Source organism: Anopheles marshallii, chromosome 2 (genome assembly GCF_943734725.1).
Source record: "Anopheles marshallii chromosome 2, idAnoMarsDA_429_01, whole genome shotgun sequence".
Classification (NCBI taxonomy): Eukaryota; Metazoa; Arthropoda; class Insecta; order Diptera; family Culicidae; genus Anopheles; species Anopheles marshallii.
This window is the reverse complement of record NC_071326.1, coordinates 30939014-30956234: the sequence shown is the minus strand read 5'-3', so window position 1 is coordinate 30956234 and position 17221 is coordinate 30939014. Positions and strand designations below refer to the sequence as shown.

General features: G+C 43.4%; 1 protein-coding gene across 1 annotated transcript; it reads left to right on the top strand.

Moving 5' to 3' along the window:
* Nucleotides 1-5450: 5450 nt before the first annotated feature.
* LOC128719856 (ataxin-2 homolog) lies at nt 5451-14390 on the top strand. Its single transcript, XM_053813494.1, has 8 exons — nt 5451-5626; nt 10830-11106; nt 11178-12266; nt 12877-13026; nt 13103-13638; nt 13756-13961; nt 14040-14152; nt 14322-14390. Exons 1-8 carry the CDS (start codon nt 5451-5453, stop codon nt 14388-14390), a joined length of 2616 nt encoding a protein of 871 aa, XP_053669469.1.
* Nucleotides 14391-17221: the final 2831 nt, after the last annotated feature.

Here is a 17221-nt window from a genome sequence, read left to right as displayed (position 1 = left end):
CTGCGTTTGGCTATGCAAAACAATTAGCGCATCGTACTGGTGATCCGCATCCTTGGTAGCTGTTGCCGCTAGACTTTTACACGTTTCGACAACCACCTACAAGGATTCTACTGCGTGGCAGCGCTCATCGATGGTTTCATCGATAAATCATCGTCTTTGCTCCACGGCTACACAGTAACAGGATCCTTTTTGGCCCACGGGAGGTGAGGGACTGGTGGGGAGCGAACAGGGGAATGGCCAGCACGGTAGGCATTAGTGCTTCTGATTCGATTAATTTTGAATGGTTTTAATGAGTATCATTCTCCCGGAACGCGATTTCATTAGGAATTAATGTGCTTTCCATTATGCGCGTTGCATAAAAGACCCGAAGCTTAGCCAAAACAGGAAGCTCCACCGTGTCTCAATGGTGTGGAAATGGGTTTCCCCTGTTGGAATGGACCTCCCCCTCTTCCCCCCTCGCCTTATGGTAATGTGATTCTAATGCTGTGGCGAATAGGTGCGTTAAATGTGTGTGTCCCTCCCACGTACGCTTGCTGCAAAACGGCAGGAAGGTGTTCCTCGTTACGTGTCCTGATGATTGGGTGACTTCCTGTTGAGCGTAGCGTTGGCCCGTGCGGTCACCGTTGTGCTGTGATACGCCATGCCTTGCTCTCCGCCAGCTAAACGCTCCCTATTGCCCACCTGGAATCGCCACAATGGAATTGTATCGATAAAACTTTATGTTTCTGCTTGCGCGCGCGTACCCGTCCTAGATGAGAGCGAATGAAAGTCTAAATAACGAACTAATTAATCAAGTGTCGTTTTGTTTTTTTGTGTTTTTTTTGGTTCCCGTCCAGCGCACGTAAACAGAACCCCGGCGCAGAGGCGGAAAATAGAAATAATGCTGATGATATTGCTTTTATGCACGAAACGTGCCCGTATCATAATCGATGCTGTGGGTGCTTTACCCCCCCCCCCCCCCCCCCCCCCCCCCCCGGTTGTGTTCTTGTGTTGTGATCCTTTTTGCACGGAAGGCACGACTCCCGTTTGCCCTGCGAACTCAATCTCCCTGCGCCTTGGAATGCATCTGAATTCATTAGTATTTGATGAATTAATTGCCATCGAAAATTGAGTCCCATGAAACGTGAACACTGGACGGAACCGGAGGACCGAGTGGAGGGGGGTTTACGGTTATTAGTGACGCACGGGCCTGCATAGCAATTGAGTGTGGATTTGATTTGTTGATTTCGGGTGGCTGATTTTGGGGTGCAACAAATGGGGAACAGATTCTCAACCCCCATCTCGTCTTAACAATTATATTAAGAGATCAAAGATAATGCTGTCGATGATGAGAGCGACTTACGGTCGACGGTGATTTATTATTATCGGGGACACTTTTATGAGTTTAGATTTATATCACCAGCGATAAGACATTCTAGTGACGGATAATAGTTTCAGTTGTAATTAAAATTTAACTAATTTACACTACCGTTTATCTGGGTGATCTTTGCCCCTTCGCATCACTATCATGATTGTGTTGCGCTCTTCAACAACAGACCTCGGAAGAACTTTCATCTTCAACGCAGTTTAAAAAGAAAACGACTCTACCCGTTGGTGGTAGTGTTGCTGATGTGAAACCAAAAATACCACCAAACATAATGTGTGCTGCGGTAGGGTGGACAAAACCCCACGCCATACGCCATCAGCATCGATTAGATCGTTAATACCATATCAAAGAAAAGATAGGCGAACGAAGACGGACCGGTCTGCTAGTCGGTCCTCTTGCATGCTTTCGAAAAACACTCGCTTTTCTCATCAAACTACCGATTTAATCCCCCCTTCAAAACCACCCCCACAGGGGGGTGGGAGCATTATGTGATGCTGGCGGTGAGGTTTATGCTCATAATCTTCAAAGCTGCTTTTGCTGCACCAACAGTAGTCAAATGAGAGCAGCGGTACGGTGTCTTATCGTAAGCGGGGCGAAGAAATGTTGCCCAAGCCAATCTGTTCATCGGATGAAGCGAGGCCGAGCGAAGATCTATCTGCTTTTACGGGGCGGCGGGAGGCTTTAGTAAAAGCGGTAGGTGTTAGTGTTCTATCATTCAATCTAACTTGCAGAGCTTAAGACAGGGTGTTAGGCATATCGAGGCAATTCTTCTTCACAGAAAACCCCCCGGACCCATCGCCCCAAGTTGTAGCACTTCAGCAATTCCCCCGCTCCAAGCACTCAAGTGCTCGGGAACGTACTAACGAGCTAGCATTGTTTCACGACAACAGAGAATCCTTTTCATTATGCGCCTCTGTGTCACACATATACAACCCGGTCGATTTTCCACATCGACCCGAGCGTAACGCGTACTGGTTTTCCTATGCTCCCGATAATTGCCACGGTCCCTGTCCCAACCATCATCATCATCATCATCATCGTCCGTTTTCTTCCCAAGTGCGGTTCTCACCAACACGATAGCGGAGTTAGATAAGGAACACCCTCTTTTCCTATCATTATCATCAACGGCTTCACCACCGTCCTTCGTTGATGGAGATGGAGCGTGTGCAGCATTGGTACACTAGTCCTCCACGTAGTCTTGGTTACGTTTTTACCACTGTTGTGCTTTGCCTGCTCGCAATGAACCGCATGCTGTCCGCTATCCGTTTTACTGCACACCCATTCCGACGGTTGATTTCAGTTTCATTGTCACGTGGGGCGGTTTGCTGGTGGGCCAAGGAAAAGGAAAAGCATATCGCGTATGAAAAATACCATCAATTCTCAAGCATCATCCATAGTTGCTATCATCAGACTTTCCATCACCTATTCCCGGTAGCCGTACGCGTCGTAAAGCAAGAATAAAAGCTTAATCTTCCTGTGTTGTCCTGGTTCTGGTCGACCGACAGCACCGAAGCCTTTCCCTTCGGCGAAGGATTCTTGTATAAATATTGCATTGCCTCGCTTCTCCCTTGTTTTGGGTGCAACGGAAGGGCACACGAAATATTGAAGCCCTCGGTGTTTCGGCGCATGTGCCTCACCATTCTTTTATTTGCCGGGGCGCGTATTGCGCAGCCGTGCGTCAACAGTGACGGATTTTAGTAGCTTTGGGGTTTTGTGTTTTTTGGATCGGAAACTCTACAGCTATTGTTTTTAATAGGGCTCGCGGAAAACACCCATCCGTGGTTGCGCGGTTGTTCATCGTACGTGAAAAGCTTTTCGTACGATAGAACAATTCCAACGCTAAGCGGTACCGCATTGGTACTGCTTCGAGTTCTGTGCTCGGGTTGAGTGAGACCACGAAAGGCTGGTGGTCACAGTTCTCTAGTGCACTGTTTGGGCAGGTGACAAGTGTGAAGAGTGCTCTACCACACCGGAATGGTGGCTTTTGTAGCTAACGATGAAGATGATATTTTATTCGCGTTGATGTACTCCGGAAACTAATCGTCCGAATTGCTGCGAATTGGTGGAAAGACAGGTTAAGTGTTTAGTGTGTACATCAGGGTCACCATCTTCACCAGTCGGTTGCCAATTGCACCGAGAGAGATTATGTCGATGTGTTTACTTTCGTTGCGTCGTTGTTGTGATCTCCCATGATCTACATTGGCAGATGGAGGTTCTCCCAGATCTACAAAACAAAAGCTGAAGATGCTTTATCAAAACGTTTGGAAGGGTAAAAAGAAACTTTAACATAGAACGAAATCCCCACATTTATTTTATCGATTCGAAAACCGGCTACGAGATAAGCTCAAACTTACCCCCATGAAAGTGCTTGCGCGTCGTCCTGTGTATTTGTTGCGGGATGTTCCTTGACAGAAAAAAAAAACATCAATTCCACCAATTTTCCTTGCCAGCTCTCTAGTGCCACCAACACACCAGCAAAAGAAGCCGTGGGAAAAGCGAATCTAATCAGTGTTAGTTGCTTTCTCGCCGCCTTCCGTCGACTGGTTTTTGTGTTGTGCTGCTCTACCGTTTCGCCCGTACGCTCATTTCTCTTTCCTGTGTGCTTTCGTTTGGGCTCTTGCGTAATAGTGTGTGGGAAGGGAAGGGACACACATTTCTAGGGCGACCGTGTTTAGACGCCACATTCCACGTGAAATCGAAAGTCGCTGATCGCGGAAAGTGTTTGTGTGGGTTTGCGTATTGCACGGGGCCTGCTGTGTGCTCACCGTTGCGCTTCTCTCGCACGGTGTACGCACACATCGAAGCAACCCCCGGGTGCGCTCTCCCGGTTTTCGGGGCGAATTGGTTGAAGTTTGTGCGTGCCGCACTGTAGTAGTGGTGCGGCGTGAAAGCACTCATCACACACGGAACACGCACACACATGGGGACGCATGATGCGTTTACTTAATTCCACCGCGTACCACATGCGTTGTTCGGTTCGCGGAAGACCGTCTAGACGGCTAGTGTGTAAGCTAAGGGTGGCGCTGTTATAATGTTTTACTCACAAAGTGTTTGTTTATTTTGCATTGTTTCTTTTCAGGCAGCACGGCCACCAACCAAACGCAGCATGGTGGCATGTAAAAGGAGAGATGGCACCGTAAAATGTAACAATCACCATCAAAAAGCTCTCGCGCTATGGCTGAAACCGAGTGATGTGATATCGTGTTGAGTGTGTATCGTTGTGGTAGTGCACGGATGGTGTACCATATTTGTTTTGCGAAGGCAAACCACGAACGAACGAAACATCCTTTCCGGTGTAGATAACGGGCTGCGATAGTAGTAGTGAGAGCTATTATTGTTTACACAGCACGCTGCGGGGATAGTGCGTGAATGAAAGCCATCTGGGAGCGAATTATGTTCGCATCGTGACTGTGTAGTGTCAAGCTAAATATATATTTTTTTATATCTTTCAACAGAGGCCTGTGCCCTTTTTCAGCAAGCATCGTGTGTCATCGAGTGTAGGAAAAGCAACAAAAAAAAAACTATTTCAAGCGTGTGCGTGTATGTCGTCTGTTAGTGGTTGTCTGAAGAAGAAAAAATAGTGTACAATTTCGTGTGTGGCGTAGTCATCTTTTCAAGCCTTTCTGTCTCGTTTTCGTCATCGTCGCAGCGTATAGTGAAGTAGAAAGTCATCAATAGTGTATCAATATTACCGAAACGTCAAAAGGACCGAAAAACAGGTCAGTTGTGCCGATGGCGCTACTGTAAACAAACACCAAGCAACGCAGTAGCCGAAGGGAATTTCATTAGCAACGCTGTCTAAAATGGTGTAGCAAAGTGAAGTTTGCCAGTAAGTAGTTGGTGCGGTAGGTGTGATACATACATTCCACGAGCACCGGTCGTTTTGCTCGCATCTCGGTTTCTGCAGAAACATACAACGGGCTACCATCAAGCCAAGAACCGTGCGTCAACTGTGTCTGGTTGCTGGCGCGTGAAGTGAAGTAATTCGGAGAAGATACGAAAAAAAAAACAAAAAACAAATCCCACAAACCGTTCTCGTGGCGACGACGTCCCAGTCCATCCCCGCTAGAACTCGCCGGCAGCAATGATGAATCCGAACCATTCCGGTGCGTCACGGCGCCCGTACTCACGCGGGGCCGTACCGCGCAACCGTTCACGGATGCCGTTCTCCCCGCACCATACGCATCATTCGAACCGGAACCATGGTGGACACAACCAGCCATGGTACAATAAGGATATGGAGAATAGCTTTAACTATGGGTAAGTTGTTTCGTTGTCCAGGTTAGCGCTTCGTAACCATGCTTGGTTTAGTATACTTGTCAAGGGGTTTTCTTTCGTACCAGCACAAGTGTAGTAGGCCATCTTTCTAGCATTTGATACGCGGGTTTGCATTGCTTTGCACACAAAACCCTTTACACACATATACCGCAAAACACATACACAAGCACACACACACAGCGATCAGTGTGTGTTTCACTTAAGTTAGTTACGAAATAAATAGGAGCAGATTTCATACATATATTTTCAACTAGAACACTTACAGTAAGGTTAAGGTTGCTCGGTAGAGGGTGGTAACAATTATGGAGGCACATGAAGAGAATGGTATCAATCGGAATAGAAGAATAACCTATTTGCTATCGTTGCTCAATGTGTTAACAGTTTATCGCGTGGAGCAAATAATCGCTAACATAAATGCTGAAAATATATCAAAATATTTTCGATAGATACTAAAGTATCGTCCACTGCAACGTGTGCAAGTACCTTACAGGGTTTCGCAATAGTTAACATAAAACGAACACACGGTAAAGGTAATCTCCGAGATACACTTATATAGTGGACCGTGGAAATGTGCGTAACCCGAATTTCCGCGTTTTCTTGCATTTATTGTATTAATTGTATCTAATCCGAGTATCTACGGAAACCGCATCAGGCACCTTCAGATGTTCTATTTGTACAGACATGATATGCACGGCAATTGATATGGAAACAAAAAAACAACTTTACTGACTCTCGAAAGACAGATTATGAATTTCTGGTGCACAATTTAGTGAATTTCAAGGAATTAAACGACTGTCATTGCTGTGTTTTTGGTCACTAAAGTAAAAAATGTTTAACTTTTCAAACTACATTTGATGGAACTGCACATGATGTTAGTACACCAATGGCTCTCTAAAGTAGCCGTAATTTGGGCTTTGTCAATGACAGCTCGTGTTGGCTGCGTTTACAGAGTCTGGTTGAAGACTTTTGCCATACATAAATGGTATACTATCCCATTGTGTATGTTTCCAGAAGCTGCAAATCTATCTAAGATACCGGTTCCTTCAACTTACAGGTTAGCGAGACTTGACTGCATAATGTTCTTCTTATTCGGATATTCTAAAGAAATCAAACAGGATATCACAAAAAAGTGCTAGCTAGTAAATAGTTTGTAGTTTGGTAAAAGATTTTTTCATTGGCAGAGTGCACACCACTCCCATCAGACAGAAACCTGCTCACCACCTTAACTGTTCTACTTAGCCACTTTTGATACCATTCTCTCTACTGCCGTTTCCTAGCGGGTGGGAAATGTATTTGCAATCGACTCAAAGCAAAGTAAAACTACTACCGCCATTGCATTTGAATCTATTGCACATACTTGCAACTGATTGCGTTGTGATTGTGTTTGTGCGAAAATTTTAGAAGAAAATCTAAAAAGGTACTCTTAGGTGGGGTAAATGTATTTGTCAATCAAAAAAACCAACTCTTCACACCTGCAACTGTCGTCCTGTCTGTCGGCTCCTCAAATAATAATACACACCTGCGATTTCTCTCTCAGATCCCATGAATTGTTTTTTTTTTGTTTTAAATGATGCAAAGTATAACGTTGTGTAATGAGATCAGTGTTGCTACCCACTCTTGTTAAAATATATTTACTATTATTGTTATTGCTACAACTGCTACTACTACTACCACTACTGCTACTTACTACTACCACCATTTCTATTGTTATTGCGACGCATATTTATGTAACTGTTGATCACTGTAATCGATGCTTGACTTTAAAGTGATGGTTATTTAGTTTTACATTAACAATTTCACCCTTGTTTCAACGTTTTGAATCGTTTAATGTTTCGTTTAGAAATGTTTATTTTGTTTTCATTCAAAATTTGTGTCGGTGTAATGCTGTAAGAAATATTCCTTTTGGTTTTGTTCGTTCTGGCGAGGTTATTTGACATCGTTTTGTGTTATCATGATTTTTGATAAGATAAAGATTTATTAATAATTCATTTTATGTACTATTTATCATTTTTTTTTTGTTCAAATAGAATTTTGGACTGAAATTGATTTCTATTTAGCATATATTGATGTTCTAAAAAAAGGATATGTTCTTAAAAAAAGGACCCTAGTTTTATCGTCCAATGTTGGATGTTTGTTTTTTCTTTTATTTTACATTGAATGTAAATGTCAAAACAATTGCAAGCATACTTTTTCGTGTTAGAAAAAACTATACGTTCTTTAGGAATTACTTTATCTCTTTGCTTGGCGATCTAGCAAACGCTAAATACACCGTACAACCGCATCCTTCTTCAATACCGTACATACGTATGAGCAGCACGTGCCTAATTTCCGTTTGGTGACCTATTCTAGCGACTGTGTCACTTCCTATCAATTATCATCGGTTGAGCGTATCTCGCTAGTTTGGTTGCCATTTTGCATTGGAAGTTATCAATTATCTTTTTCTCTCATGGCATGTGATGCGTTGATGTTGGGCAAGATTTAAATGTTGGTGGTTCGTTACCTTTCTCCCAAAATGTGCGCATTACACGTTGTTTAAGTTGCATAGATATTAACATACGCAGAGCATACGCCCATCCACCCACTGGTGCCGCGGTAGTTCTTTATCAGCAGCAGCACTATTACCTTCATACACACCCAACACACACTTGGTAGGCAGAATTCAGAATGAAATTTACGCTAGTTGTGTTGCCCTTGTTCCTTACGATTGCCTTTCTCCCAACCGCCGCAGGTACTTACGTTGCTATACTACGATGGTTCGTACAGGATTTGTTAGCAGTACTGTTGTGGTTGCAAAGAGTGGTGCCATTTGTGATATAAATTCTTCATTTCTGTAGCACAAACATTACTGCTAGAGCTTGTTTTAGTTTGTAAACATGACAACTTTCATATTTCGGTTCACCCAAGATGCATACATAGTACAATGTGTTTACTTGTTTCTTTACACACCTTCATACCTCTACTGATCGGTATCTGTTGTTGCTCGTATGTTTGCAATTAGCATATGGTTTGTTTTTCTTTTTGGTTTACTGTTTCATGTTCACATCGTATTAGGCAACGAACAATTCGCTTCCAAGTGAGTGCTTGTTAAGCTCTAACTTTTTCTTTGTTTTCTTTACATGTTCAGCTATGTATCTTACGCATATCAGTATAGATTTATTATCAAGGACATACTTTCTTATCCTAGTGTTTGTAGCTAATGTTTCGGATTCAAGTGGTTTCATTATTGTTAAGCAAGTTATTATTAAATTTTGTATGTTGAGAACTATAATACTGCTTACACAAATTTTTCATTGTAAAATTCTTTCAATCGGCAAGCAGTTGTTTGTATTAATCATTAAAAATCGTTTAAAAAGATGAGAAATTAAAAAAGCATATAATAATTATATTTATGTTTTTTTATGTTAATAAACCAAGCGATAAATTGTGTAAAGCTAATTCGATAAAATACGTTCTTTTTGCCTGCGTGGGGCTAACGCTTTTGGGTCATAACACCAGCTGCAGGATGACAACTTTAACGGCATTCTGCTGATCGGCGGACACCATTGAGGTCGCACCGTTAGAGCTAGTACAAAATCGTTGTTTTTTTTCCTTAATCTACGATTAACATCCTGACATCGTACGTAGGATTTTTACATTAGCCTGAAAATTGAGAAGGTGAAAACGGTTTGAAAAAGAAAAGCTGGGTTTCCCACTTAAAAATGAACGTTTTTATATTCTATTTCTATGTTTTGTAATAGTCGGTTATAATTTGATGATTATTATAACAGTGTCCTACAGACTGCTAGTACGTCAAATAATAAGTTGCATAGTTATGCATCATATATATATTACATAAAATGCTCATCTTGTTCAAAACCCAAAAAAAAGGTGAAACTTGCTACCTAATATTTGTAGCATCGAAACACTAAACCAAAAACGCATTAGTTAATACACACACAGATACAACAGTCGTGTTTTCTTCGTATATATCGTGCATCTACCGCTCTTACCTCCACATTCTCCCATGCTCATGTGCAAACGAATGTCATGTATTTTATATCACAAATAGCTTTTTTGATTAATAATTTACCGCAACCCACGTGGTGTAAGAGTTTCCGTTTGTGGTTTTTCCTCTACCCCCGGTATAACAATTTCTTCTACATGTAGAGCAGTGCAGTGATTGTGTGTATTGTGTTATCGTTTGTACAAGTGCAAGAAAAATTACCAACAACAAAAAAACAAACACATACACACAAACAAACACGCTGGAACATATTTACATAAGCTTACCGTAATTGTAATTGTAAATTATATCATTTTAATTAATACATAATTGTTTTTAATTTTTTCTTCCGCATGCTTTTTGTCCTTTGTGGTAAATTTATTGCGAAATATATCAAACTGAACTGAAACTGAACTTCAAAAACCCTCCCAAAACTCTGATATGTACAACCTGCCACCATCACTACAACTCCTACCACCCAAATATTATCTTCTGCAATGTACTGCGTACTGCTACTACTATTATTACTACTACTACTACTACTACTACTACTTCTACTACTAATCCCTACCTTTTGCTACTTCATCTTCAAAATGGACACGCATCAAACATACCCTGTGAATGTAAAACCCAACCTACCACACACACACACCACACATGTTATCGTCGCAATTTATTTGGTTGAACTCCCTTGCCCTAATTCCGGGTATATTTTGGTATTTTTTTATATAATTATGCTATCGATTTGCGATTACGTGTTTTACTCTGTATTACTGTTTTTTTTATCACTTACGCTCCATATAAAATGCGATAAACTCTGTATTTGCCTGGTTCTGTTGCGTTGACACCGGTTGCAACACGTGCTTTAATTTCGTATCTTTCTCCTGTACAATATTACGACGGTTGGTTTGTAATTGTTATTGCCGTGCTTCGTATTAACCCCCTTGTGCACCTGTTTCCATTGTTGGGTTTTTTCCGTTTATGTTACTTTGTTGTTTTATTTTTTTAAATGTCTTCATACGGTGGTGCATACCAACGTGATAACTTATTTTTGAATTATGGTCTCGGAAAAAAAAAACAAATCAACCACAAAACATTTGTGGGCGAATACACACGCACAACACCATCCATTTTCCCAAACCCTTCCTTGCGCCCCTACTAAAAACACATAAACACACACACACACACACACACACACTGCAGTGATAATGGAAGTAGTCCCAAAGAATCATCCTTCACCTACACGTCCAAGTCCCCGCCGGTGCAGTTGCATTCCCCTCCTGTAGCGGGCCGCCAAACGGCGGCAGCCATACTCATGCCTTACGGTGCTGCTGACGATGGTAGTATTAATAATAGATCTCAACAAATTCTTAGAGCCGGCCCGAGCCACATTGACCGACACCGGATCAATATGGGCGGTAATAGTATGCAGGATCGCAACCGGCACACGATGAGTGCCTCGACGATCGATCGCCATTCGGTGAGTGACAAGCGCTTACCGTTTTCTCCGCCGTTTCTAATGATTTGTTTTCCATTCCCAATTCGCATTAGAACCATTTCGAGGGACCATCGAATTCGACGCGCGGTTCGGATCTGCACGGTGGTGACGCACGTTCGGTACTGTCGATGGACTCGATGCGGAACAGCCGCGATAACAATGGCGGTGGTGCTCGGGAGCGGTACAGTCCGCATTATCACACCGGCGGTGGCAACGGGTCCGGTCCGGCAGGCGGTGGAAATGGCAACCAATCGTCCTCGCCCCCGTACTGCCCGGTGGATGGGATCGGTGGTAATGGTGGCATCAAATCGGACAGTCCGTCCCGCAAGCGGCGCCGTGTTTCGTCCCGACTACCGAGCCAATCACCGCCCGCCGCCATTTGGGAGCATCGACGCTCACCGCGCAATGGCGGCGGCGGCGGCGGTGGCGGCATGATGTCGCTGATGGGAACGAGCGGTGGTAATGGCGGTGTGAATGGTGGTGGCAATGGTAGCAATGGTGGCATGGGCAACCATGTGATGAACGGGCATCATAATCTGCCATTGCAACAGCAGCAGCAACCACAATCGTCGCAGGTCTCTCAGCAGCAGCAGCAGGTCCATCCGCCACAGTTACTCCATCGGGACCATCCTCAGCAGCAGCACCATCATCACCAATTACACCACCATCATCATCTCTCGCAGCAGCATCAACAGCAGCAGCAGCAACAGCAACAGTCACACCACCACTCGAACGGTGGTGGATCTCATTTGCATCCGGGGTCGGGCGGTAATCTGGCTGCTGCCATCATTTCGCAGCTGCAAACTCACGCCCACCACCCGCAGGGTAGCCCACCATTACGGCGACCACGCTTTCACCGTGAGCAACAGCAGCAGCAGCAGCAGCCTCAGCAACAGCAGCAGCAACAGGCACCACCGCAGCAACAGCGTCCGTGGGAATCGCTCACGCAGGTATTTCAGCAGGCACCGGCGGCCCAGGCACAGCACCAGCATCCGGCCTCGTCACTGATGGTCGATATCAATCAGGTGCCGGTTAGCTTACCGCTCGGCCATCACCATGAGCAGCTGTGGACGTACTCGGCGGGTCCACATATTTCGATCTGCTCCGGACATCCAGTCGCACCGCATTTGCCACCGTGTCAGGTAAAGATGTTTATTGTTTTAATTGTTTGTTTTCCCGCCGTAGGACCCTTAGGAGAACTTAGGCCGCCTTCTTAGTAAGGAGAGCGAAAATATATCACTCAGAAGAGAGCGGACTTTGAGTTAGAGGGAAATCAAATTCCAAGAGGTGATGTGACAAAGAGGTGAAAAATGATTATGGAAGTTATCCTACGTGATTGAGTACTGCACAAAGAATAATTGCGCGGAGTCTTTTAAGATTAGTGATCAAGCGAAATAATATGCCATATATCCAGATATAACATTTGACGCTTAGTTAAGGAAGCGTTGACGTTGAAGTGGATGTTAAAATGCTCTGACCATTAGCGAATAGCAAAACAGCACTTAGTAGGAAGAATATTTACACGGTCATTGAGAAAAAGTGGACAAGGTCTGCTCCTTTTAGGTATCAGGCTGTCTGAGGGACATGATATCAAAAGAATCAGAGAGTGAGAGGGAGAGACCTAGAGCTTTACTATAAAATATTTATCATTGAGGCAAGATCTAATGTCATGCTTGTCGAGTTCTAAGAGCATGAGATCTATGCAAATACAATATGATTGATATCGTCGGTTTTGGGTTCTTTCGCTCACAGGTTCATGGAGTCTACCCACAGCCTTTCGCGCAAACGTGTGGTATCGGAGGGCACTTTGGAAGCTATACATCTTCCGCAGGTCCGGCACTAGCCGTTCCACATCCAGCACCGCATCAAGCGCATTATCAGCATCCACATCTGGCGCAACAGGTAGGACAGTGCGCATACAAATGTATAACATTCCACAATGCTTACTTATCGAAATGTTTTTCTCCTCCTTCGGCAGCGTACTGATGGTCTTTCGCTGGACGGGTTGGAGCATGCGGGTGCGTCACCGTTGCACCTATCGCCGCTTACCACACACGCGCACCATCTGCACGGTGCGTCACCGCAGATGACGCAACTGACCGCGGCGGCCCAACCGATCTACATCTCCACCGAGGTAAGTGCCGTGGGTAGTGAGGTGCCCCGTACGGGCGTCACACCCGCTGGAACACTGATCCCACTGATCGCGAACGTCCCGCAGGGTCGCAACTATGAGATACTGCACCGGACGGTTCGCCGGGCGATCACGGCACCGCGGCGCAACTTTGCCCGCTTCCACTGGCCCGGTCCACCGCCGCCGCCTCCGCCGCCACCACCGCCGGCCCATCACCAGCACCATCATCCGGGCCACCATCCGACGCATCACCATCGGGCACATGCTGCACCACCGCCGGCAGCACTGCAGGCCCATCCACAACCGCTCGGCCATCCGCAGCCGGCCCACGTCACGCTGTCTGCCACGACGTCCGCCTATTCGGGCATTTTGCTGAACTTCCTGTAAGTGTGCAACTGGCGAGCTACGAATGGCTCTGACCTCTCTCTCTCTCAAACTTAAAAAATCTTTCCTGCCTTATGGCGCCACACACATACGTCAATACACTAACGCAAACTCAGACCCGTCCGATGTCCTTTCAGAGCGATGTTCCCGTTGTCTACGTACGGTCCACCGGATCTCAATTCACCGGATTCGAACGAAACGGAAAACTACGAAGCTCTGCTAAGCTTGGCCGAACGCCTTGGGGAAGCAAAACCACGTGGTTTGGCACGGCCCGAGATCGATCAGCTGCCGAGTTACAAGTTTAATGCGGAAACTCACACCGGTAACGTACATTCTGGATGCGATAGTAGGCTGGGCACTTTGCGTGTTTTTATTCATGTGTTTCGTATTTTGGTTTTAGGTGATCAAACATCGTGCGTGGTTTGTATGTGTGACTTCGAGGCCCGTCAGATTCTGCGAGTTTTGCCATGCTCGCATGAGTTCCATGCTAAGTGTGTTGATAAGTGGCTACGGGTAAGTATAATCAACCGGTTGTGATAATACATCAGTACGTTAGTATGTAGCATACCGTTAAAAGTTACCATTTAAATATCATTGTGCTGGAGAATTTAATCCGTACGATAAACAAAGTTCAAGAAGTGCACCCAGTAATCCCTCTTTCATAATAATCCCTCTTTTGCAGTCCAATCGTACATGTCCAATTTGCCGTGGCAACGCATCGGAGTACTTCGAAAGCAGTGAGGAGCAGTAATCGTGTTCCATGGAAAAAAACCGTAAAACCTAACCGAAAATCAATGTTCTGGATTATCCCAATTCTCGGTATGTTGTCGTGCGATACACGGAGATGCACATTCGCGGTAAATTTGTCGGCGTGTGACACATTTTGCAATAATCCTCCAATTAGAGTCTCAGTAAAACATTCTGCCTCATCGGAAAGATTGAAGATTGTTCGTGAAATCCAAAGTTTTATTTTGTTCAGTAGGAGCTACATACAACATGCAATCAATTGAACGCCAAGGAGTGTGATTTGCCGTTTTACGCTTTAATTGTATACGTTTCCTTCACGCAAAACCGTTCCCTCCGGCCCCAGCCAGTACCGAATAAGAAAAACAAAATGTGGGCAGCTCGTAACTCATAATCGTCTATTAGTTAGTTACATGCAAAACAAAGAAACTGAATATTTTCCTAACTAGTGATTTTTTTTTCTTCAAAAGGGTGAACAAGAGGAAAGTGCATGTTTCAATTTTTAGGAAAACACAGTTATAAATAACTTGAACTCACGTTACACTTAATCATAAGTTGAAGCACGCATAATAGCTGCTTTCTATTTTCAATTCGCAATGTTATATATACTTTTTTGTCGTCAGGAACGAAGGTGGATTTACTGCTGGGGGACCGATTTGAAATGCTTTTTTTTATTTTCTTGCTAGCGGAAACTATATAAATGAAATATATCATAATCTACAAAACCCACGTTTATCACAAAGATAATTAAAAACGATAGAGAAAACGAAATGATAACGCAAGAGCCATTTCGCAAACCACCCAAGAGCAATAATTCGAAAACAACAAACACAGCAACCAGCTCAGTCAACGTATACAACAAAAGAAAATGTTTTCATAGGCCATAATATAAGTAGCGAATGGGAGCGAACTAATATTGCTAACTATGTATAGCATTAGAACAAATATAAAAGGGGAAAAAATACAATTGAACACAAAAGCAAAAAAAAAACCAAGCCACGTTACAAAAAGGAAGCGACTCCCACACACACGCGCGCTTTTTTATGCCAATATTAGAGCGCTTGGTGATGTACTAACGCAATGGTCAACGGTAGCAATCTCGTTTTGCTACGTGTTGCGATTTTAATGCAAAAACAAACACAATCATTTTATTGCATACGATTGTTGATTTTAGCTTTGATTTTATTATACTATTCTATTACTCTCATCTATCCTTTTAATCGGCATGCCACAGTCGAAGGTACTTTCGTTTGTTTTTACTCCTTCAAGTAATCTTTAATAATTTTTCTGTTCGATTGTTTGACCCAAACTACGAGTCCGGGTTGCGTCGAGTATAGATATATGTGTGCCATGTGTATGTGCGTGTGTGTGGACGGAGGGAGGGGGTGGCTCTTATATCGGGTTTTTATGTTGTCGTGATTAGCATAACTTGTACACATCGTTCATCGATTGATATAGCTACATTGCATGGTTGTGGTTTTATAATCAGCATTACTTATTGAAATACTTGATCAACGAAGTATCAAAATGTCCCCCCACCATCCCTCCCGAGCTGGCTAGGGGAAGCTGGTATCAATTAATTGTTAAACATACGTAGGACCAATGCCATAGTAGCCACGATTCAATATATAGTCACCAATGTTATGACTAAAAGAGGATGTTACGCAAAAGCTTTTATCTACGACACTAACAAAATCTCAGTACGGATAAATTTCAACCAGAGTTACCTTAATCAATGGGGTTTTTTTGTGTGCATCGGTAGCATTTAATAGTTTTGTTTTGTTTTATTTGCAATAATATTTAGCATGAGCTCGTATTCTATAATCACTATTCACCAAATGTAACGTTTTGCCTACGAGAAACGAACTAGTAGTAAGCAGCAATTTTAGTTCTGAATTTAGTTTAGGTTGCGGGTAATGTGTTTTTTTTTCTCTCTCCACCCATACACATACACGATGAGCTTCAAAATCGTTATGCTGCTTGTACAAGTTATGTAATATATAGGAAACCTTTTTGGAGATATGTTTATATTGCTTCTGTTTTAACATTATGGGTGCACGCGTATTAAGCAAGAACTGACTATTTCAACAAAACAAAACAAAAACATTCCAATTTGTTTTACTATTAAGGCAGTATCATTTATTGATTGGGAAAGGATTTGCGATCCTTTTCCAACCTGAGCATATTTTAATGATAGTTTTTCTTGTTTCTCTCCATAACTCTATGTAGCAAATGCATTTTAAATTTCCCGCTTGTGTACGTTTTTGCACATTATGCTGCTGCTAATGTTAGCGCTACATTTCGGTTTGTGGGAATTTGCTGTTTCGTAATAGTTTTTTTTCGTGATTGTGCTAGATGTTTATGCAAAACTTGACTCATGAGCTATGTAACAATCATTTAAAAGCAATATGCTAGTGAGTTCCTGGCACAGGGTTATATATGTATTTTTTTAAACCTCTGGACCGCTTAATGATCTCGAGTGAATTGTGTGTCTAAAGGTTCGCTAAAAGTAATACATGATTATCATCACCTTTATTATTCATCCTCTTATCGTGTGCATGTGTGGCGTATTTCGTAACCTACCTTTTCGACACATTTTCAATGCCATGCAGCTTTATTAAGATAGAAACGTAGTAGTTGTTGGCCCGGTTCCGTGGCTCGGCAACTTACGCTTCAACGATTAGCTCGTCCTGGGTAATCACACGCAGAATTTGAACTATCGTCGTATTTAGTTATGATATTTAACATAGGAAAGGAAAATTATGCGTTTATTGGTTAGTTAGTTCCCTTTTCTAATACATTGTTATTCCTTGGTTTTGCTTGGGAATTTCTTTTAAC